Below are 25,693 nucleotides of genomic sequence, written 5' to 3' on the forward strand. Positions count from 1 at the left end.
TCAAGGCATTACCTTCCCAAAAACAAGATAACTGTGCAACCACCACACACTGTGGTACTAGTCACCTCAAGCACGAGGGACAGGAGGGTACTTGCTGTACCTTCAACACACAGTTTTAAGAACTGAACAGCCGGGAATGTGAAGAGCAGAGTGCTCTCTCTTTTTCTTCTTTCCCCAAAGAAAAACTGATGTACCTGCTGTACTTTCTGTCCCTGTGTACTTGTGCAGGGTACCACTGTACCTGCTGTACCTGTGCAGGGTACAGATCCAACAGAAATTTCGAAATGCACTTCCCTGACGCAGCTCCCTGAGGCAGCTCCGTGACTCAGTTTGTACGGTGGCGTCCGTACAGTACGGACGCTTGTACGGTGTCCGCACGGCGGTACGGATGGCCGTACGTTCGTACACAAGCTCCCTACGCGCGCGCCTGCTCGCCGCCCTGTTCGAGGCCCTGAGGCTGCATGGGTGCGCGCCGGTGCTGCACACTGGCTGCGCCCGCTTGGTAGCGGGTAGCAGCTAGCAGCAGCTAGCTGCTGCTGTTGCAGCTGCTGGCTTTGCTCCGCGCCGCCCTGTTCTGCCCGCACGCACGTTGTCTCGTGCTGTTGCCCCGCACTGCCGCCCGCGCTACCCCGCTGTAGCCCGCGCTGCCTGCGCAATGCCCAGCTCCGCCCACGACGCTGCCTGCACGCTGTTGAGGGCACGAGTCCCGAGGGGATAAGGAGGGGTAGAGGGAGAGGTAGGCAGGAGTGGGAAGGGAGAGATGAAGGCTCTGATACCAGTTGAGAGGGAAAGAATGAGGGAGAAGTACAACGGGGAGAGAGTGAGAGAGAGGTGACACAAAAGATGCGGGTGTGAAGTGATGAGCCACACCACAAACTCATAAGTTTTATTAGGATTAGGTTTTTCACCCTATGACTGTCTTAAGACAGTCATAGGTGTCATATCTTTAATAAAGGGGTGGCAATGTGCCTTTACCCCAACACAAAACCACTCCCTAGGGTCCCATTGAATCTTTCTAAGCAGGTGGCCCTTCTAGAGCCACAAGCGCTACTAAGATAACTGGTCTCTATAGAGTCGAGGATTGATGGTCCATTTTGCAACCACTTTGATTCTTTGCCACTCCATACAGGCCGAAGCACTGTTGTCCTAAGGATCAGGGTTTGTCGGACCGGACTCTAGCAATATCAGACCTCGCTAGGCATATGTTGTACAATACCGGGTTAGTATCAATAGGCTCAGCCTTGAAGAGAATTCTAAGTGACACCCTTATCCTATAGAATTGGCCGAACCATGGAGGGGGGCGCTTTGGATGTGTGTTCGCCTTGAGCCCCTCACGCTATGATGCCTAGATGGCTATGTCACTCTCATGAAGCTTTCCTTGAGCACCTCTCAGATTTGCCACTGCCAAAAGCTACCCCTTCGTTGTGCACAATTGATGTGCATGTGATGGCCCACCATGTGCCCTTCTTTGTCACTGACATCAAGATGCTAGATCAAGGGCTGGTGCTCAAACTCCTCCCGACAATGCAGACTAGTGCGAATGAGGCCGGTGGAGAGGTGTCGCCACACCACACCTCATCAAGCTCCGCATAAAACGATGACCCCTTCCTCATAAAAGAGGCCACTGTGAAGATCCACCAGTATCTGTGTTGGGTCAAGCATTTCTTGATGTGCCATGTGTAGATCATGAGTGAGGGCCTTTGTTGTGAGTGTGCCCAGCCCATGTGAGGACAGTGTAGTGGAGGGTTGGATGCATACCTGGGCATAGTTGTCTGCCAGGGGGTTGTGCTGGATCCAGCCACCTTTGGGGCAGATCTGGCTGCCTGGAGGGGAGCAGATCTGTGTGGATGAGGGTGGCGCAGTTCAGACCATGGCTTAGGGCCCTATGGGAATGTTGGCAGGCCGCCTTGGAGTCGTGCTGGTTGCGGGTATTTCCAAGAGGGTTGCGGGTCAGATCCATGCTGTTTAGGGCTCATATGGGCCTTCTTGCTGTCGCGATAGCAGCCCCTTTGCTGCGCATTGTATGGGCCAGTATGGGGGGCCACTCCCTGGACATCAGACCCAACCTGATTGGTCAGATATCCAGAGCGCATGACCCAAGATAGAAGCAGGGTGGTTCGGGTGTCCATGAAGGTGTGTAGTGTTTGAAGGGTGTTTTCAGATCTGAAAGGTGTTTCAAGGGACGGGACAACAAAGGCGTGAAGGTATCTTAGGCTTCAAGCCTCTTCATTGTCTTCTCCAGCCCTCTCCTATCTTTCTCCTTCTATCCCCTTCTCCACCTTCCCGTCCACCCTGCTTTCTTAGTTCTACTCTCTCTTCGCTCCGACATGGCTACTCTGGTTGAGAACAAGGTGAAAATTCATGTGTTACCCACCTTCCTAGTGGGATCGTCAATTGGATGGGCTCAATTACGGTGTGTGGCAAGTCATGATGGAGTCCATCTTGCAGTCATATGATTTAGCAGATTCATTTTGGTGGGGGTTACTATGCTTGATCCCCTTGTAGCAAACGTATGGATGCTGGAGCAGGAGGCTGAGACCATGTCTCAGCTCTAGGACTGGGTCAATGCGAGGGTACATTCATTCATTTATCTGAACTGTACTCCTCAAGTTATTAATCATGTAAAGCACATGACAGTGGCCAAAAGTATATGGGGAGCACATCAACAAGCTCCAGGAGCTTCAACAAGGAATTCTCCAGGCGGGATAGGAGATGTCATATGAGGACATGGCTATTACATTGTTGTCCACTTGCCTTCCCAGTACTCCGCCTTTTATTCGTCTCCTTGATTACTAGTGGAAGGATGAATACGTTGACCTAGGAGGAATTGGTACACATGGTGCTTGACCAGGAGGAGAGATTGCAGAGTCCTTCCCAGGTTAGTAGCTCGGAGGTCTCGGCAACTGAGTAGAAGGGAAGGAATAAGATGATAGATGCAAAAAGAGAAGCACTAAAGGCTTCACGTACGTGTAACTGTTGTGGCCAAAAAGGTCACTATTGGTGACAGTGTCCTCAAAGAAAAAGTCCGAGGACTAGTGAGTGGATAGAAGCAGATTCTATTGCCGTCACCTCGATTGTTCCTGCCTTCTAGTAGCACGAGGCAGGATGTGCTGCTGGTAGGCATTCTAGTTCTAGATGGAGGATTGCTTGCTTGTATGTGGCAGCGGTACTTGCCAGATGGTGCAGTAGTGAAGGAGTTTTCATTCGAGGAAGGCTTTCAGGCAGGACCTCGAGCCACAACCGCTGACTCAGATGGCCATATCTAAACCACTATGTATGTTTGGATGCTATGACCTGGCAGACCTAGAGGGGGTCTCCTGTTGTTTTGCTGCAGCTATTGTCTGATTAGCTGATGCAGATCTCGATGGGTCAAATGATTGCCACTGCGGGATTCCAGACACTGTAGTTTTATCCTAGTGAGCAGTTGGATGCCCGCTTTTTCTAGAGTACAGTGGTTTATTGATCTTGAAGTCAGTCTACCAGTTTGGACCTGAGAGGGGGGCTGTATAGCTCAGCGATGCAATGACCATGCAGGAGCAGATCTCGCAGCTGTGGCAGCAATAGTTGGATTGTTGTACCAGTACAATACCAGACCAAAGGAGTTTGCCTTGCACCTGTGACTTGGGAGCAGCGGTACATCATACATGTTTCCAGAGATCATGTTGAGATGGTTCGTGCCAAGAGGGGGCTTCTTCTGATAGTACTTGTGGCGGTCTTCAACGATGGTGGTTCATGCAATGGATTCCTTCAGTTGCTCCAGCGGCACACCCAGCTCCCCGGAGATGATGCTACATCCAGGAGGTGAGAGGGGGTGTTGGAGTTGTGCATTTCTTGATGTACCATGTGTAGATAATGAGTGAGGGCCTTTGTTGTGGGTGTGCCTGCCCCATGTGAGGACAATGAAGGGGAGAAGGGGAGCAGATCTGGCTTCTTCTGATAGTACTTGGCGGTCTTCAGTGATGGTGGTTCACGCAATGGATTCCTTCAGTTGCTCCAGCGGCACACCTAGCTCCCTAGAGATGATGCTACATCCAGGAGGTGAGAGGGGGTGTTGGAGTTGTGCATTTCTTGATGTACATGTGTAGATCATGAGTGAGGGCCTTTGTTCTGGGGGGTGTGCCTGCCCCATGCGAGGACAATGTAGGGGAGGGTTGGATGCATAGCTGGGCATGGTTGTCTGCCAGGGTCTTGTGCTAGGTCTAGCTACCTTTTGGGGCAGATCTGGCTGCCTGGAGGGGAGCAGATCTGTGCAGACCAGTACGGCACAGGTCAGGCCATGGCTTGTGGCCCTGCGGGCATCTTGCTTGGAGTTGCGCTGGCTGTGGGTGTTTCCAGGAGGGGTGCGGGTCAGATCTGGGCTGTTCAGGGCTCGTATGGGCCTGCTTGTTGCTGCGATAGCAGCCCCTTTGCTGTGCATTGTATGGGCCAGCATGGGGGGCTTGTGTAGCCACCCCTTGGACAAAAGACCCGACCTGATTGGTCGGGTTTCCAAGGCGCAGGACCTGGGACAGAGGCAGGGTGGACCTCCCTGCTGGTCAGCCACTTTTTGTTGCCTGGTCGGCCCCCTTGGGGCAGGCTGGTATGCCCACTACAGCAGGCCGACTACAGGGAGTGAGGCTATATATAGGCCCCCCCTCCCATTGTTATTCATCTCTTCTAGTGGAGGCCTGAGATCCCTTGCACTCTCTCTCTCTTCCTCCCCCCCTTTTTTTAAAGTTTCATCTGCACTCTTACAGCGTCTACTTCCAATAATCCTCGGTGCGAGGAATGTTCCTTAGAATCCCCTACTAAAGTAGGAGCTTCCAAGGCTGAATGATGCTCAATTCTTTCCCCCTTCGAGTGCCATTTGAACTCACCCATAGAGAGTTCCGACCCAGCCTCCTAAGCAATCCCATACAACCTCTATGGAAGCACCAACGTGATGCTATGTACTAGACTATGGATAAAAGAACGTGGTACACCATTGTTGCTTTGCATGTGGGGGGCCTAGCGGAGCTCTAGTAAAAGAGCTTGCACCGAGGCTATTTGTTGATCTGCTCAGATAACCAAACCGATTGAGCAAGCCCAGCAACGCACCGTTTGGCCTTGAGGAATCCGATTGAAGCCAAGATCAACTCCACATCCTCTAATGCTGTGAGGAAATCTACTGATTTATTCCAATTGATGGTGGCTCTTGAAGCCATGCAATAGACCTCTAGGAGGTGTCTCACCCTCTCTAGGCTATTGGTGGTGCCCTCCACATAAAGGGCCGTAGACAATCTGCTAGATTTTACCAAAGGTGCCCCCTTTGTTGTTGGCATGCTGATGCGTACACATTGACGACCCCAATATGGAGAACCCCAGCAAGATGCTGTCAAAGACATCCCAGGTCAAGGCTTGCCCAATATAAACACAAACTCCCCCACTACGGCCTATGGTTGGGGACCAAACCTTGGGATCTTGACTTGGAGCAAACGTTTGCATCTCCTAACATCCGTTGCTGAGAATATATGCTCCTAAAGCATAAATCGATCTTTCGAATGCCTAGTAAGGACTCCTTGCAACAATAGAGCCATCTTGGAGCTGTTGGAAGCATGCAATGAAAGCTCTGAGCGGCTCGCCTTGGCGGGTAGTTCTAGGGTGAATAGTCCCAGTTCGTCTGCCACCTTGAAAGAGGCATCACAAACGTCACACCAAACCTATAGGCCGAAGTTAGCAAATCCTTGTCATCTGTGATCCCAAGGCAAAAATCCACCGCTTGTAGAGGCCAAAAAGTGCCATCCGAAGAGGCTTGGGAGGAGGCGCCATCCACTTTGAGGGCAATCGGCAAACTACCCTTACTAGGCATGTCAGAAGAAAAGGTCAGCTCGCACGTGGCCTTGGTCCTACACATAACGTTCATGATGTGCCCCGCCGTTCCTAACCAGTGTCTCATGAGAGAAAGCATCTGGTCTCTAAAAATGCGATCGAAAGTCCATGGTGGAGACCCACACCTCATCACGTAGGGGAGTGATTGGACATTGCCGTTCCCTCCACGAGTACTTTACTTGTCTAGTCTTTGTGTCTTGAAGGGTCAAGCGAGCATACTCATATCTATCTACCAGCCAAAGGGAGTCCGGCTTCTACTCTCTATGGATGGCAAATCTCGCTTGAGCCTCTCTCTAATCTAGAGAGCTTGCCTGCCCTCAAGGCCTAGGGCTACAGCTCTACATTGCTCCTCTGGATGGCCTTTGTTGGCCAAAGATGACAATCCCGCCCTTCTGCCCCACTCCCCTTTCCTCCCTCCTCTTTTAACCTCCAAAGTTGTGCTCTGAAGGAGCATGGATTTGTAGTGTGAAAAAACTTTCTTGTCATCCTATTTCCATTGAGCCTGCGAGGAATGGTAAGTACACTACCTGTATGGCCTTTGTGTCTCGAAGGGTCAAGCGAGTGCAATCGTATATGTATGCCAGCTAAAGGGAGTCCTGCTCCTACTTTCTTAGCGTCTTTATGGATGGCAAATATTGCGTGAGGGTTCGGCTGCTCTGTGAAGAGGAAACCTCAGACAAGGTGGACCTTGTTGCCCCCCCCTCCCCCCCCGCCCCCCCCCCTCCTCTCGTCTCCTCTCCTTCTTGATGCGACCAAAAATGACAGAAACCTGTAGACCATGGGAGTAGTTGGGGGGAACGTTCGTGTAGTTTTAGGGCCCAACCCTCTAGAACTCCTCATATATAAGGGCTGTCTACGATAGGACTGCGTGCTAATAGAAGGAAGCCAAAGAAGAGCAGGTTATTGGGAGTGGCCGTAGCCTACCTCCCTCTGGCAACAGGTGGAGGAGATCATGGGAGGGTTATAAGGGTGAAGGAGGAGGGGGGGGGGAGTTTGTGACTGGTGGGTCTGAGGGGGGAGGAGGGGGAACAAGCTGAAAGGGCATGCTAGGAGGGAGGGGGTGAAGGCTGGAGCACGGGTTGGAAGGAGATCTTCTCAGCAAGGCCTCCAAGGAGGATCAGTGTTGGAGCCAACCCTGGATTCAGTAGGAGGACCAATGCTGGAGCTAACCCTGGATTCAGTAGGAGGACCAATGTTGGAGCTAACCCTGTGTTCAGTAGGGTGGGAAAGATGCCGTTGGAGGAAGGGGTGCTTGGGGAGGGGGGGATGGAGTTGATAATGGCTTCCTCAAGGGAGCTGGAGAGGGTGGGAGGGGATGCAAACACCCTTGGAGGCATTGAAAGAGGAGGGGAGGTGAGGAGGAACTGCTGTGATTAAAGGGCTTGCCTATGCTGCCAAGGGAGGGGGGAGTAAAGCCATCTTCCAATGACGGCTTTGAGGAGGCGTCCGTACCGTCACAAAGATTTGTACCTTTGGACCTCACTTACTTCTCAAAAATATTAAAATTGAAGATATGAGAAAGTTTTATGGAAATATTATGATAGAACTGGAGTTCCATCATTCTTAAAATAATATAATATTCAGAGTGAGCTTTGTATGCATTAGCACAAGCTTGTTATTTTGAAAACGCTTTGTTTGTAGCTACATAAAATGGTATATTGGCATGAATCATGCCACAAAAAGGTCAAATGCAGACTTCAACTATTGTGAAGTTTCAAATGTAGGTTTCAGAGCTTTTTGAAGAAGTATTAGGCCATTAACATTGCGCTGGGAAAACTTTGACTTATATCTAACAAATTTTCTTTTAGATCTCTTTGAATTTAATCACTTTGTACCCTCATGGCTTTTAAATATGGTTTTTCCAGGCGGGTCCCCCATCCATGCACTCTACCTTTTTCAGCAAATCTGAGAAGAGTGGCAGAGGTGATACTAGCATATGGACTGACACCCCTCTAGAGAAGGCTCAAAAAGCAAAGATGCAGTAAGATATCCAAGGGCCCATGGTTATAACTTTGCAAATTTAATCTCAGGAATTTTGGCTGATTCCGAATGTATCTTTTGTTTTTTCCCCTTAGAAAAGACCTCTATTACCGAATGTGTCTTTTGTTGAATGTAGTATTGTATGTATAGTTTTTGTGGTCAAGTATGTCAACATTCTGTATATTGCTATGGAGTGTTCTTGGAGAGGATTGTAAGGCATCTAAGTGGTACCTTCAAACCTCATTTTCATTATCATTTTACAACAGGTATCTGGAAGCATACAAACAGGCAGCCCTAACAGCTGCAAAAGATGAGGATACTTCCACTAGAAGAGATCCTGCATCTCACACAGCAGAAATGATCGACCAATTTAATAAGGCAAAACGCTCAACCTCGCTAGTTGAGAAGCATCGGATTGTACATTCTAAGAAGTCAAAAGAAAAGAAGTTGAACAATGAGGAAACACCGAAGTGGTCTGGCAACCATCCATGGAAGCCGTGGGACCGAGAGAGTGACTTGGTGTCGGGTAGGCAAAGCGTGAAACTTGACAGGAGCAACATGGCTCAAGGTCTATCTTCAAGGTTCTCTTCATCCCATGAGGAACGGAGTTTTCTTTAAGTTGAATGCTTGATTGCTGTGAGAGTAATGTGACAGCACTAGTGCCACTGGATTCTGACTAAATAAGTTGGAGACCTCTCTACACTCCTGCTCGTTTTCTTCTATATCATAAAATGTATTCTTGTTCTGATTTGTTTATATAGTTTTGTGGAAACCTCAAGCACTCTTGATCGATGCAATCAAATAGAAATTATTCCATTTGCAGGCGATTTATTATAGAGTTTTGTGAAAACCTCTAGTACACTCTTGATCGGTGCAATCAAATAGAAATTAATCCATTTGCACCTTACAAAATCTTTGCTACAATGTCTAGATCAGACTAGAAGTTAAAACAATCCAAAGTTCTCTGTTACCGTCATCCTAGTTCCATTCTATCTCATGGATTACACATCTTTTATTTTGTTTACATAGTTTTGGATTCAACTTAACTTGTTTTGTTGACTTATTTTCCTATTAACATTATGCAAGGTGATTCTCTTCTTGATCGAGGAGAACCTGGTCCCTGTGCATTGACTCTACCAAACTTCTTTTCTCTGCTGTAAGATTTGAATTGAGTATTCATGACACACTTTAAAGAAAGGAGCGTACCTGAGTTCTGCTTGTGTTGTATTCCTATTCTTTAAGTTCAAAATAAAGAAATTTATTTGGAGAAAATGGAAAAACAATAATAGAAGGAACCAATGACGAGTGAGCATCCTTTACAGACTTCCAAGTCACTGGGGAGGTTTCCTAATCAACGTAACCCTTGCTTTAAAAAAAGAAGAGCTTAATCTTGAAGGGAGCGCAAAAATAACAAACAGTCAACCTTAAAGAGGTCCTTAGACATAGCATCAAGAGAAACTTGCCCAAGCTCGTGGTTAGGAAGAGCTTAAAGGAGAGAGAGTAAAATTCCATCATAACTGCCTAATAGATGCCTTGATAAAGAAAGAAACTGCAGCTTTGATTCAATCGAGCCCAAGACTTGCAAGCCATAGCTTAACATTGCTTGCCATTTTGGGAGGCACATACTAACAAAGGATCAACAAGCACAAGTTTAGGGTTGGGACAAGGATGCTTATAGGATCAACAAAATTGACTTGTAGCTAGCCATTGAAATTGAACTAAGGGCTAGCATGGGGAAAGTTAGCATTGATATGCTAAGGCCAATGAAAACACTAGGGTTGGTAGCTCATACTTTGCTTGGTGCACCATGCATTATACACCTCCCCTCCTTCGAAAATCCCTTGGGAATAGGAAAGTCACTCTTTTCTTGTCTTTAATTCATAGAGGGATTGTAGTAAATTTGTGGATGAATAATTTTGGAGAAATCCTACTTGTCCACGATGCTTTACTATTGATGAGTCTATTTAGCACTACCTCTAGGATTGTAGATAGGCCAAGATCATTTGGGCTTGGATTGTAGGAAATATGGGACAAGTTTTGTTCCCCTATCGTGTGGTTCAGCGACCTGGCTCTCTTTGTTGGAGCCTCGGGTATTTTATGAGTCAAGTATCTTCTTGGGCTATCATGGTTTGACATCAGCTTGTAGAGTTTTGTCTACTTAATATTGTTCCTACCTCTCAATATCGACGAGGAACATGCATCGGTGAACATGAGTTGGGAGATTTTTGTGATGCTCATTACTTTGCACATTTTGAGTTTCAGAGGTTTAGAGGTTGGCACCCGAGGTACACCCAACTCATACCATGTCTAGCATTTGGATAGACATAATGATGGCCATTTGGTCGAGGATGTAGAGGATTTCTAGGTCTGCATCGGCCAAAAGGACGATTTTTCTCAGAAAGTGGGGAGGTAATCCTTGTCTGCATCTCTTATTGTCATGTGTGGCACTTCTAGTCATAGTCTTGGTTTCTTGCAAGATTTGCATATGCTCAAATGTTTTGAGTAATACTTAATGCTATGTACAATGTATTTGTGGCTTGAGTTCTTTGCTCTTGGTTGTTTCTTTCATGGTTAATAAAAGTCTATTTCATGAAAAGAAAAGAAAAGAACTTCAACAAAAAGCTTGGGATAAGAATTGATGAATTGAAAAAGTTATCAGGTTCAAAGGGAGTTGAGACTTATCGATTTTGCCGATAGAAGTTGAGGAGTGGAAACATACTCATTATGATGGAATAGCTAGCCAACCAATGGTCTTAATATACTTGTTCCATGTTGGTGCGAGTAGGCTTATTGCAAGGGGCACCCACATGTGAGGTAGCCATAGCTACCACTTAAAGTTCAAGAAAGGAATTTTATGTTTCTTGATTTTTATGAATATACTGCAATCCATAAGTGGTAGTTTCTCCTACCATGCAAGGCTAGAAGGTTGGAGTTGAAACATGCCCACCTTTCCTATCCATGAGAAAATGGACAACAATTTATGTCGCCTTTCTTAGATTTGGACAAATTACTTTTTTCCCCAAACGTTAAAAACCATGAATATGTGGCCAAAAGAGAGAACTTTAGAGCTCATTTGTGACAGTGGAACTGGTCATGCCCATGATGTTTAGTGCTTAAAGCTTTGCTACAATAAGAGGTTGAACCAAAAGTTCCCTTCCACATTCAAGTTAAAGCAACCTCATTGATGAGTTATTTGAGTCAACTTGAAAGAGGACATGGAGAGAGAGTCCCCAAGTGTTGAAAAATCTTAAACTTTCCTACAAAATCTACCATGGGGAGGCAAATTGACTATCATTTAACAGAAAGAAAAGCAATAGTTGAAGCCCCTTACATGAGAGGTCAGGGAAAAGGTGTTAGACTATATTTGAGTGGGATTTACTGCTTTGGGTGTAGAGGGGTCAAGCATGGTATTGGCATGAAAGCTGTTGGTATTTACTATGCTATGCATTTATTATGACATTAAATTTGATGCACTAACATTGTAGGTGTCTTAAAGGGCATATAATGCTCATGCCAAATCTTGTAGCCCAGTGGCCATTATCCAATCACATTCATTGAAATGGATCCTTACAAATGACCATGACCTCATTAGTAAGGATCAATTTAAAAAAAGAATCCCATGGAAGTCTAAGGCCTTCATTACGACCACATGGTTGTTAGTAAGAATTTAATGCAAAAAGAAGCCCATGTAAGTCTAAGGGCTTCATCTCACAACCGTGGTAATTACTAAGGATTTGTTAATAAGGAAGGTTCATTAGCTTTGTTGGGATTACATGTTGTAATGCATCCCTTGGGCCACCATGGGCCAGAAGCCCAACTCAACATGACTAATGCTAGTAGCCATATAGGTATATGGTATCGATTGGCTAAGAGCTAAGCCCAAAATGATGTTGTTGTTCCTTGTTAGTGGATGTTTGTATGCATGCATGCACGCGCATGCGCGCACACGCATACACACAGGGGTGTGTGTGTGTGCATGCATGTGCATGCACGCACACGCATACACACGTGTGTGTGTGTGTGTGTGTGTGTGTGTGTATGTGCACACGCATACACACACACACACACACACACACATACACGTGTGTATGCATGTGCACGCATGCGCGTGCATGCATGCATACAAACATACATTTATTATTTATTTATTTATTTATATATATATATATATATATATATATATATAGAGAGAGAGAGAGAGAGAGAGAGAGAGAGAGAAGCTAATGATGATGATGGTGATGATCACTGTATTGATGCCTAGTGGAGGCAGAATATGATAGGGAAAGAAAATGCTACAAAGATATAAAAAATATAGTGCAAACATCTCTTGCCCTAACTAACAGAGGCCTATACACAAATTCTCCTATGCACCTAGCTCTCTTGATACATTGCTCATAGACTAACAATCTTTTAATCTCTTTGCCTTGAATGCCTTGATGACCTCTTCCTTCTCTATAGATCAACCTTTTTCTTTCTTTCTTTTCTTCTCTCCTCTTTAGCTAAAGTGTGGGCTCTTCATTTATTCACATATTTTTTCCCTTCCATTTGAAAAAGGACAAGAAGAAAACAAAGAAGAAGACCAATGAAATGGAGAAATTACTGGGAAAGACGCTGAAAAGTTTGGAGCAGCGACCAAGGAAATGCCCCAGCTAAGGTGTGTGATTTGCACAAAGAACCACCCAATCGAGGTGTGCTGGTATAATCTGAATGTGCAAATGGATCCGGTGCAGCAAGTACCCCGCACACTAGCAACAAGAGCCAATCAAGTGACGATTGATCCAGTGGCCATAGCACAAAATTCTGACATAGATTCAACAGAGAAACAATTGGAATCAATGAACCAAGTGGAATTAGAGAGGTAGTTGGAATCCGCAAATAGCGTGGGGCCAGAATTTCGACGTGGACAAAGACTATAAGTATTGTTTGAAAAATGGTCACCGTCAATGCCTGGTTTACCATTGTGGTGCAAACACATAATAGAGCAAGGATTGGAGATTACACACTAGCCATCGAGACGCGGACCACCTCAATAGGAGCAACCACCAACACAAATGAATGCAATGCTGATTGAAGAATGGGGAGACACATCTGTTTGTTGGACAAGGTCAACAACTCACTTGCATGAGTTGTAGCTATGCGATTACTCGACACATCTGTATGTTGGACAAGGTCAATAGCTCACTTGTATGAGTTGTAGGAATGCGATTTCTTGACATACACTATGCAGGAAGAGGTGCAGTATACCCAGCTTGAGAAGATAATGTATGTGCAATAATGTAGTCTAAAGGTCCGGTCCGAGACGTTGTAGTGGGGACACTACCGAATAAAGAAAAGTGCTTGAAGTGGAAGGACCAAAAAGAAGTTCGTATGACATATCTAAAGAAGATTGAGAAGATGCAAACATCTGACAAACAACAGGAGGAAAGACAACTTGTTACACATGAGCCATGAGAAGCCAGACCAAGTTCTCCTAGAACTAGCAACACCACAAACAAATATGGAGGTAAGCCCCGTAATGCATGCTAATGATAAAAGTCCTGAATCGGAATTTTAATAAGAGATCTGATGTGGCCTCATGAACAATCAAGATCTCGAGAGTTTATACCACCAAGTAACCTATATGAAGACACACCAATCGCATGTCGGGCTGAACCCGTGGTCCATATGGTCCGCCCAATATCTAATCCATACAAAGAACAAGTCGAACTCCAGTCATTGCAAATGGATCCCAAAGAGCCAAAAAAGCTTTCCAAATGTAGCAAAAGGAAAGCGTGCACGAAGACATTGCTGAATCAACAAAAAGAAATCCCGAGTGACAAGACAAGTCTAGAAAAGATGAGGCAAAGATTCCCTGAGTCATGCATGAGCTAAGTGGGTCAATTCCTAGTTCCTAAATCCATGGGCCAAAGTAAAGTAGTTCGGGTCACCAGTGTCCACCTAGCAGCAAGTTCGGTAGAGAGGAATATCACGTGCACTAGCTCCAAGCATAGGTGGCAATGACACCTAGCAACATAGTCAGCATCTCACAGCATCTTGACACAGCATATCTGCAAGGCTTTTAGGCCATTCTATGTCGATTATATGGTATTGGCAGTGAAGGTGTAGTACCATGGCCAGAGTTTGGTGGAGGTTTTGCTATACGGAGGTTCTAGAGTAAACATCCTACCTCAATACATGTTCAAAAGATTGGGAGTTTCTGGTTTGGAGCCTACCACATTTCAAGTCCACATGGCGGATCGAAGAAGAATTCAGCCAATCAACATTATACATAACCAAGTGAATCACATGCAAGGAATGGTGTTTTGAATTAATTTTGTGGTTCCTTAGATGGAGGAATAAGATGTGCGCTACCCTATGTTATTGGGTAGGCCATGGTTTAAATCTACTGAAGTAAAGTAGGACGGGGGTCCCTCAATGATTGCAATACAGAGCGGCAAAAAGAAGCTCAAGATGTAGATGATTCCAAGTATAGTCCTGAAGAAGAGAGAAGGTGAACATGGGCATAGAACTTAATGATGATGAGGAATAGGAGTTCCTAGATGCTAATCCATTCATGGTTCTAGCTTTTGAGATAGATGTGGTGGAACTATTCCAACAGTAGATTCAGAGGAAATAGCCCACTACTGGTGTGCATACAATGATGATAGTGGAAGATCCTACACTGAATGAGGCAACTGATCTAGAGGACTTCCAACCCACCATGCCGGATCCAAATTTGAATGAGGGGGAAATTCTGATATATCAAAAATATAGAGAAGAGTTAATTTTGAATTGTGCTATATAAAAAATACAGAGAAGAAATAATTTGAATGAGGGGGAAATCGTGCTATATCAGAAATATAGAAAAGAGTTAATTTTGAAGGCTGAATTGGCATATGAGGAGCAAATGCGGAGGACATTCTACGTTAAAGAACGTGATTTAGAGAATTCAATCTGGGAACAAAGGACGATCCAAAACTAGAGAAGATTAATGTATTTGCTACAGGAAAGTTTTGACTAGAGCTAGTAGAGCTACTGAGGGAATAGAGAGATATTTTTGCATGGAAGTACACGGATATGAAAGTAGTGGATCTGACTTTGTCTGTTCATTGGATAAATCTGAAGAAAGCCTGCCAAGCTTGTGATTTAGAAATGTTACTTAATGAATCCAATTTTTGAGAAGTAGGTCAAGAAGGAAATTGACAAAGTTGTTGACAGTGGTATTCATCTATCCAACACATAAAGTGACTTGGCTGTCCCCGATAATCATCATTTCGAAGTAGAATGGTGATTTAAGAATCTATGTGGACTACCGAAAGCTAAATGCGGTAACAATCACAAACCCACTTCCTTTTCCATTCTATGACACTTTGTTGGATGTTGTTGTTGGCGAGGCGCAAGATGTGTAGTTTTCTAGGTGGTTTTAGTGGATACAATTAGATCCAAATGGGGCTAAGGAAGATAAGGATAAAATAACATTTGTTACAGGATGAGGGATTTATGCTTGCAGTGTGATGACGTTTGGATTGAAAAATGCACTGCCGACATTCTAGTCTTGGATACAAAAGGTGTTTGAACCTTATCTTACCAGCTTAAAAAGGCTGATCATTTGCATCAATTGCATCTGTGCTTTGACAAATGCCAAACAACTCATTTAAGTGTGCTTTTGCAGTGAAGAGGGAAACATCATCTCTGAAGAAGGAATGCTGATTGATCCTCATAAGGTTGAGGCCATCTAGAAGGCTAAAGTTCCCAGGAATGTTAAGGAGCTACAGAGGTTTGTGGGCCAAGTAATATGGCATGATCAGTTTCTGTGCTACTTATCATATGTCTGCCAATCCCTTACTGAGAGTGCTCTTAACGGAAGCAAGAACGGAAGAGGGAGAGAGAGAGAAACAGAGAGCCACACAAGTTTTGGTGGGTGCAGAACCACCCTAATCTTCTTTTTCATTCATTTATATATGTGTTTGAGTATTGTACATAACTGAGGTAAAGGCACAGTGATCTTTAACCCCCACAACCTCCCACTTAAAGGACAATGTGCCTTTAAGGGAGAACAACTAGTGAGCATACTATCCAATGCCCATCAATACACGACAATACTCAAACTGCTGACTAGGTAGACTCTTCGTCAGCATATCTGCAGGGTTATCATCTGTATGAACCTTGACAAGCTCTATGTGCTTGTCCTCAAGTACCTCCCTGATGAAATGGTACCTGACTTCAATGTGTTTGGTCTTTGCATGAAAGACCGGATTCCGTGCTAGCTGAATAGCACTCATGGAATCACTATGCAATGTCGGTACACCTATATGAATCCCCAAATCTCCCACTAGCCGATCAAGCCATATAGCCTCCTTGCAACCCTCTGTGGCTGCAACATACTCAGCCTCTGTGGTAGACAAAGCAACGCACTTCTGTGCGTGAGACATCCACGACACTGCACCACCTACAAAGGTGAACACATAACCAGAAGTGGATCTCCTACTATATCCACATGCCCTGCATAGTCTGAATCTGTGTACCCAAGTACACGCATGTCTCCTCTACCAAAGCAGATGCACATCTCCTTGGTACCCTTCATGTACCTCATGATGCACTTAACTGCCTCCCAATGCCTCTTTCCTGGATTAGCCATATACCGGCTAACAACTCCCACTACAAATGCAATGTCTGGTCTAGTAGCTATCATAGCATACATAAGACTCCCAACTGCTGATGCATAAGGAACCTTGGCCATCATGGCCCTTTCCTTATCTGATTTGGGACTATTTGTATGACTCAGTTTCACATATGGAGGCAATGGAGTACTCACTGCCTTCCCCCCCTCCATATTGAAACGTTGCAATACTTTTGTAACATACTCTTTTTGTGAAAGCCAAAGGAGTTTCCTACTCCGATCATGCGTGATGCGCATACCAAGAATATGACCTGCAAGTCCCAAATCCTTAATATCAAAGGCCTCATGCAACTTGGCCTTTAATGCATCTAGCTCATAAGTATTCTTGCTAGCCAATAGCATATCATCCACATATAGTTCCAAGATTATCAGGCTATTATCCTTAGCCCTTTTAGTGTAGAGGCAGTGATCAATTTCACTCCTTCTAAAACCTTGGGACCGAATGAAAGCATCAAACTTCTGATACCATTCTCTAGGCGCCTGCTTAAGACCATAAAGACTCTTCTTTAGCTTGCAAACTAAATGCTCTTTGCCCTTTTCTTCAAAGCCTTCCGGCTGCACCATGTAAATTTCCTCATGCAAATCCCCATGCAAGAAAGCTGTCTTGACATCCATTTGCATAAGCTCCATATCCTCTGATGCCACTAGTCCAAGCATGCATCTAAGTGTGGTCATCTTCACAACCGGAGAGAATATCTCATCAAAGTCCATACCCTTCTCTTGCTTGAACCCTTTAGCAACCAAACGGGCCTTGTATCTAGGCACATCATCACCTGTGACCTTCATTTTGTAGACCCATTTACATGGCAAGGCTTTCTTTCCATGTGGCAAAGAAACCAAGTCCCAAGTCTTATTCTTCATAAGTGAACTCATCTTTGATTGCATAGCATACTCCCACTTGCATTGATCCTCGCGCATCATAGCCTCTTGGTAGCTAGAAGGCTCCTCGCAATTAGTAAGCATCACATAGTCTACCCCTGGAACAAAGTTATTAGGCGGTCTAAACACTCTAGAAGATCTTCTCAAGGGCATTTCAACTTGCTGTCCCACCTGCATATCAGCCCCATTTGGCTCATCATTTCCACCAATAGATGATCCATCATCTACCCTTGATTGTATACCTGTGGGAGTGGTGGTACCATTTCTTGCACATTTGGTGCATGGACAGCTTGTTGTCTATCAACATATGCAGATGGAATCACATCCTGGAAAGTGATTCTCCTCATTTCCACATCCCTCATGGGTGCCTTATGCATCTTCTTCTCATTGAAGACTACATTATGGCTGCGTATGATCTTCTTTGCTTCTGGATCCCAGAGACGATAGCCCATCTCTCCACTTTCACCATAACCCAGAAAGATGCATTTCCTAGGCTTAGGATCTAGCTTCTTTCGAAGCTCTTTTGGCACATGTGCATATGCCTCACACCCAAATATACACAAATGAGAGTAAGAGGGCTTCTTGCCACTCCATGCCTCTTTAGGAATACCACCATCCAAACTCTTACTAGGTGATCTATTGATCACATGCACTACAGTCTTCATTGTCTCAGCCCAAAAACCACCAGAAAGACTTGCATTGGAAAGCATGCATTGCAACCTTTCTTGAATGGTACGATTCATCTTTTCTGCAACTGGATTTTGCTCTGGAGTATGAGGGGATGTGAGCTCCCTCTTAATCCCACGTGTATCACAGAAATGCTGAAAGTCATGAGAGAGATACTCTCCAGCATTGTCAGTCCGTAGGCATTTAAGCGTTCTACCTGGCTGATTCTCAACCAAGGCCAGCCATTTCTGAAATACCTGGAACACATCACTCTTCCGAGCTATAGCATAAGCCCACACTTTCCTAGTTGCATCATCAATGAATGCCACATAGTATTCAGCCCCGCCTAATGACCGTGTAGGCATGGGACCACATACGTCTGAATGCACCAAATCAAGCTTTTCTAACTCTTTCTTTCCCCTTCTTTTATGGGCTGATTTAGTCTGCTTCCCAAAGAGACAATGCTCACAAAATTCAAAATCAGAGAAACTCAAATGCGGTACATAACCCAAACGGCATAAGAGTTTCATTCCATTCTGGCTCATGTGCCCCAACCTGCAATGCCACAAAGAAGTGCTTGGCTGCTCGGTTATTGCAACAACATGATCAAATACCCCTGATACATGTAAGGGATACAAAGTCCCACACTTGGCACCCCTGGCCAAAAGCATAGAGCCCTTTTGAATTTTCCAACTCTGAAAGCCAAAAGTGGTGTGAAAACCAGCATCATCTAGCTGACCCACCGAAATAAGACTCTTGGTCAGCTGAGGCACATGTCTCACATGTATCAAAACAAATGCAGACCCATTTGCAAAAGAAAACTTTATGTCACCTGCTCCCACTATGTCACATGCATAGTCATTTCCAAGATGCACACAACCTGTCTTTCCACTGTCATAAGTGGAGAACCATTCCCTATGGGGAGTAACATGGAATGAAGCACCAGAATCCAAAATCCAATCCTGGGAATATGCATCATCTGAAGTGATAAGCAACTTTGCAGATAAACTAGACATGAAGAGAACGCCATTGTCACTATCATGTGTGACTGCATTTATCTCCTCGATCTTCACTTTTTCTTTGTCCTCCCTTGGACTCTCTTCCTTTTGATTTGCACCCCAATTTGCATTCTTTTTCTTATCCTTTTGCTCTCTTTTTAGCTTGTAGCAATCCTTTTTCATATGGCCCTTCTTACCACAATGGTAACACTCAATGTTCCGTGCCCTGGATTTGCTACGAGACTTCCCTCTTTCTTGGGACTTCCCCCTCAACTATGATCTGCCCCTTTGCACATTTAAGGCTGCATCCTGTGTGTTGCCATCCATAGACTTCCGTCTAATCTCCTCAGCCAACAAGCTACCCACAACATCATCAACTTTCAGTACTCCACCAGGTGCAGAGTTACTGACAGCTGTACGGAAGGTATCCCATGAGGATGGCAATGAACATAAGAGAAATATTGCCTTAGTCTCCACATCAAAATTCATCTTCTGAGCCTGAAGCTGGCTGAAAATAATATTGAATTCATTCAAGTGAGAAGCAACGGAGACCCCTTCCTTCATCTGCAGCTCAAACAACCTCTTCATGAGGTAAACTTTATTAGAGGCAGTTTCCTTCTCATAAGTGGCACACAGTTTCTTTCACAAATCTTCCGTAGTCTGCTCATTTACTACTGTGAAATAAACTGACTCTGCAAGATGAAGTCTAATAGTAGACTTTGCTAATGCATCCAACTCATTCCAATCATCCTCAGACATATTTGCAGGCTTAGCTTCAATCCCTGCCAAGGGTTTAATCTGCTTCTTTTGAATAAGCACATCCCTTATTTGTTCTTTCCACAAAGAAAAGTTTGTCCCATCAAACTGAATCACACCAAATACCAGGTGTACCCAAATGTGTATGCCACAATAGAGTGAAATATCACCAAAACTCAAAGCTCAAAGCATCAAAAGATGCATCTGACTCATGTGCATACACTATGCATCCATATGAGCAAATCTGGCCCAAAAGAAAATGCCAACTGCAATGGCAATCCAAAATGCCAATAAGTGCCAAATGACTCAAGCATAAACACCGTCCACTGGCATATGCATCAATAATATCTCATCCAAGAGAGCATAGCACTATCAGTGCTTCACCTGCAATGTGTCAAAGCTGTCCCTCAGCATAAAATAGCATCCATGTGCAAAGCATCCATAAAAATAGCATCCCACAAGGCAATTTGGGCCTATTAGCGCATCCAATAAGGACCGCAATGCATCCAAATGGCCTATAAATCATCCATTGCAACCAAATGCACACCACGAATGAGAGCACACTGCTCAAACTGCAACCAGAGTGATCTGCATAAGGTATGCTCAAGAAATCATGGTCCTACAGTAATGACCGCTACTGAAAATAGAACCTGAGATGCCTCAAAACATGGGCGCCATTGCATAATCGGACTCAGCAAGAAAATTTGCAAATATCTCTCTTCTGCCAGAACTCCAAAATCCCAACCGATGAGTGAGAAATGGGAGTCAACATTTATCCACTGCCATGTGGCATATATCTAAGGTTTCAAAACCTTAGAATGAAAAATGCATAACAAAGAGACGAAATCGAATACATAGAGATCTATAACTCTGAAAATCCTCCACTGAATTGTGCAAGAACTAATAGGTAGGGGTTTTTGGGCGTTTAGAACGCAATGGGACAGACGGTTTTGGAAACCGTGGTCTCAATCACTGGGTCCAACACACGGAACTGGGTCCAACACACGGACGGAAAAAAGTTTTTGGAAACAGAGCTGTTTGTAAACTCCACCGGAGTGCGAATGATGAGCAACATAGAAGTTTTAGGACCTCCTGAGTCCACCGGAACTGACAGATCTGCAAATGGTTGCTCCAAACTTGAGTTCCAACTCCTGGGCAAAAAACGCAGAAACTGACACAGTGAGTCAGAAATCCAATGAAATGATCCCAGATTCAAGAATGAAGATGTTTCCAAGCTCCTAAAGTGAAGTGGACACCAAAGGCAAGCAATAGTTGCCTCTACAAGTCAATATGGAGTCTCTATCATTGAACAGAAGAGGGAAAAGCTCAAAAAACGACTTTTTCTTTAAAAACATTTAACAGGCTCTCAAAACCACTTCGCAAAGCTAAAGTGGCTTTTCCAAAGGTTCCTCCAAGGTCTCTGCACACTCGGATGCAAGTAAAGTCACCCACAAAGCTTCCCACAAGCTTCTCCTTCCTCCCACAGAGCTGCTGAGCTTCAAGCATTCACGCACGCTCAGCTAGATCACCCGGGCTCTGATACCAGTTGAGAGTGCTCTCAACGGAAGCAAGAACGGAAGAGGGAGAGAGAGAGAAACAGAGAGCCACACAAGTTTTGGTGGGTGCAGAACCACCCTAATCTTCTTTTTCATTCATTTATATATGTGTTTGAGTATTGTACATAACCGGGGTAAAGGCACAGTGACCTTTAACCCCCATACCTTACAACATTGATGAAGAAGGATGTTCCAATCATTTGCCAGAGGAATAGGAAAAAGCATTCTGGCTACTCAAAAATATTTTGGTGGTTGTGCCAGTATTATAGCCGCCAAATTGGAGCCTAGATTTTCATGTTTTTGTTGATGCATTGGATATTGCCATTGGTGCAACATTGATGCAAAAGAGGTGGAAGGGTTGGTATCAACTAGTCTATTACACAAGCCGTATGCTCACCATTACAGAACGAATTTACTCGGTGGTGGAAATGCAAGGTTTAGGCATGGTCTATTCATATGTCCGCCAATCCCTTACAACATAGATGAAGAAAGATGTTCCATTCATTTGGGAGGAGGAAGAGGAAAAAGCATTCTGGCTACTCAAAAATATTTTGGTGGTTGTGCCACTATTATAGCTGTCAGATTGGAGCCTAGATTTTCATGTTTTTATTGATGCATTGGATATTGCCATTGGTGCAGTGTTGATGCAAAAAAGGTGGAAGGGCTAGTATCACAACTAGTCTATTACACAAGCTGTATGCTCACCATCATAGAATGGAATTACTCGGTGATGGAAATGGAACATTCAGGCATGATCCATTCCTTGGGTAAATTTCGGCATTACTTATTGGGAAACAAAATTGTATTTCATGTGGATCACCAACCATTGCTATATTTGGTGCAACCGCCATGACAGGAAGATTGGCTAGATGGATTCTCCTTGCACGAGTTTGATTATATAGTGCTACACATGCCGAGAAACCAGCATTTGGTAGTAGATTGTTTGAGCCAGTTGGATTCAGGGGAAGAACCCTCGAAAGGCATTCTGGATGATTCACCGGATGCATATCTATATGAAGTAGAACCCATTTGGGGCATGTATTAGTACAATCTCATGATTTAGCTCCTGATGGATGGTTTTTTCTTGAAAGAGATGTCAATGGATCAAAGAAAACACATGGCATTGAAGAGTAAACCTTTTATGGTGGTGATTGCCAAAATGTTATATCACAAAGGGGTTGATCAGGTGTTAGATGATGTGTACTAGAGCATGAGTAATGTATGAAATTTTTTACTTTTTGAATTAAAAAAACCCTTATGTATGCATATTTTTTGTAACTCCATAAAAATATTAAACCCCTTCTATTGATCGCACGTGCTATCTTTAATATTTCTTAGTGACCCCTTGGGGCTTAATGTAACCCTAGTTCTAGCACAAGTTAGTTCGTGTAATAGAGGCTCGTTCTATGCGTGATAACATACGTGATTTATGTAAGGATCTGGGGATCAAGTGGCAAATAGATTAAGAAACAAGATGAATTTTACATTAATAAGGCCTACCCTATTATATGATGTTGGTGTACATTAGGGAGTGGTTAGAATAAAAATGTACTTTGTACCGAAATGTGTATGGTCATTGAAATGGTTTGTCCAAATGTGGTTAATAGTTGAGCCATGAGTATTTGTTGGTTCTTCTATCAATTGTTTGAAGTTGTTTTGTGTCACCTTTGAAGACGGGTTGCGACCGTGATCAAAGATGTGCATGAATTTGCAAAGTGTTTTTGGTACTATCAAAGACGTGGTCACCAGTGAATGCATATATGAACCCCATTATTCTATTAGATCCATTCTAGAAATGGGGCCTTGATTTCATGGGTCCATGTAAGCCGGTAGCACAGTACATGGGCATCAAGTATGTGGTGATGGCCACATATTATTCAACCAAATGGGTTGAAGCACAGGAGCTAAGGGATAGTACACCAACTACTAGTACAACAACTTTTTTATACTAGAATATCATCACATGGTTTGGATGCTCGATTGATTTGGTCTTGAATCAGGGGACTCATTTTCTAAATGATATGGTGAAGCAATTAACAAATGTGCATATGGTGGTGTATAAGATGGCTACGATGTATCATCTACAAGGAAACGGAGAGGCAAAAAAGTAGCAAAAAGATGATGAATGTCCTTGCAAAGTGTAAGGTACATTGGATGCCGGATGTGACACTAGGGAACAAGAATGCCCATATTTTCAGGTGGATGCTATGTATGTGAAGGACAAAAGCACAATGGACATCTGCATCCGTATATCCCACCATCGGATCAGATCCAAAATTTTCAAGGGTCTTTTTAAAAAAAATTTTAATTTCCTTCCAAAGTATCACGTGGATCGGTTTTGTGCTGATCCGACGGTGTGGTATATGGATCTCGGTGTCCGTTGCGCTTGTTTCGTTCACCTTTTCACCACTGCAGATTCCGACACCACCGCCCAAACCCGAATATCATCACCCTAGCCGCATACATACCCCACTCACTGGCGAAAGCCATCTTGTGGGGTGATAGACACTTGGTTGTAACCCGAAAGCTATAAGCTTCCTTTTCGGCTACCCTTTCTAGAACATGTTCCATGAATGGCAAGGGGTAGTGGTCACGTCTAGTGGTGGTAGCACTAACTTTTTTCAAATCCACGCATACTCTAGTTGTTCCATGTTTCTTTAGGACTATCATGATGGGTGATACCTAGTTTGTATTCTCAATCTCGTAATGAATCCGGCATCTATGAGTTTCTGGATTTCCTCCCTTAATAAGAGTGCGTATTTGGGATTCATAGGGTAGGGGTGTTGATGTACAGGCCTGGCATCATCTAGCATGGGGATTGTGTGCTGCACTACTTCGGCAAGTACCCCTTTCATGTCAGTGTACTTCCAGGCTATGTAGTCTTTGTACTCTTATAGGAGAGCATGGGGATTGTGTGCTGCACTACTTTGGCAGGTACCCCTTTCATGTTGGTGTACTTCCAGGCCTGGCATCATCTAGCATGGGGATTGTGTGCTGCACTACTTCGGCAGGTACCCCTTTCATGTCGGTGTACTTCTAGGCTATGTAGTCTTTGTACTCTTGTAGGAGAGCTATTATAGCATTCTCCTCATTGGGGGTGAGATCATCAGCGTGATGAACACAGGTTGGGGGTCCTGCCCTTTTGGGGCTAGGTTTACCTCCTTGACTAGGGCTGGCCCGTCGTACCCTTGGGAGCACCCATCTTCCTCAGACCTTTTGGCCTATTGGTATAAGATCTTGAGATTCTCAATCGTGTAGGCCTTGTAATGGACTGGTAAAAGTTACTTGTCCCAATTGTAAGTGACCATCCAATTTTAAGGCCAACTTTCTCCTAGTGAGGTGTTGATATCCTTTAATCAATTCAATTCTTTGTTTGCAACTTGAACTTAGCTTGAATCCAGCAAAATTCAGCCAATTTACTCTGGAGCGATTCCAAGCACTCACCTAATCTAGTGTTCTCTTCATTTGTAAGCTATGGGGTTGAGGGGGTTTACTCAATAGACACTTAACAAATTGCATTGTGTTTACCTATGGGGCTGTGCCAAAGATTCGCTCCTGCTCAAATACATTTGCGATATTCCAAAATTCAGTGATTAGCTGACCCTTAGCATCTTGAACCCATCAATGGTTTCTATTGCATACTCATTCTTGATTACTTGGAAGAAAGACTTGGGAAGGACAATCACCATGTTTTAGACACCTATGTCTATTTTGGACCCTCCATTTTTATTCCCTTTCCTTTGCATGGCATCTTCAACTTTTGCAGACAACTTGGAGAGAATTAGATCACGCATAGATTCCTTTATAGCTAATGCCAATGATTGGTGGCTTGACTAAGACCAATTATTTGCAACCTTTCTTATGCTCATGATCCCAATTATAGGCACAAAGGGTTAAGTTGTTTATTCTTAGATGAATGCAAACACTATGTCTCTCAACCAATCTATCATGGTAGGAAGTGCAATTAAACTTAAACGATGTGTCTCTCAACCTATCAAGCATTGTAGGAAGTGGAAACTCCCACTCTTCTAGAATATGATAAAAAAATAATGTGTTGAAAAGCACCTCCCCCTTGAGTAGAGCTTTCATCCATACTCAGAGATTCACAGAACATTTCTATATATGTAGTGTTGAAGTGCTCTCCTTTCATCCTTACTGCCCCCCCAATGCATAGAACCTAGCTATATGTGCAATCTTGAAATGCTCTCCTTTTTGCTTATTGCTATTAGTGAGCATATCTAAACCTTTTACACCAAGTTCAAGGCAAGACAATCATCCATTTACCCCCCCCCCCCCCGCCACCCCAAAATAAAATAAAATAAATAAAATAATAAAATAATAAAATAAAATTA

At 44.1% G+C, this 25,693-nt stretch overlaps 1 protein-coding gene across 3 annotated transcripts in view; it reads left to right on the forward strand.

The window, feature by feature from the left end:
* The window catches only part of LOC147903494 (DNAJ heat shock N-terminal domain-containing protein), a 47,947-nt gene extending 39,276 nt beyond the window's left edge, over positions 1-8,671 (forward strand). For all 3 annotated transcript variants that reach the window (XM_087399369.1, XM_087399384.1, XM_087399378.1), the window contains 2 exons: positions 7,713-7,828; positions 8,094-8,671. In XM_087399369.1, coding sequence (XP_087255495.1) covers positions 7,713-7,828; positions 8,094-8,445 — 468 coding nt within the window. In that variant the 3' untranslated portion in view covers positions 8,446-8,671. The remainder of the gene's footprint in view (positions 1-7,712; positions 7,829-8,093) is intronic.
* Positions 8,672-25,693: the final 17,022 nt, after the last annotated feature.

The sequence above is a fragment of the Dipteris shenzhenensis genome, chromosome 3, assembly GCF_047967505.1.
Source record: "Dipteris shenzhenensis isolate YYH24624 ecotype China chromosome 3, Dip_SZ_1.0, whole genome shotgun sequence".
NCBI lineage: Eukaryota > Viridiplantae > Streptophyta > Polypodiopsida > Gleicheniales > Dipteridaceae > Dipteris > Dipteris shenzhenensis.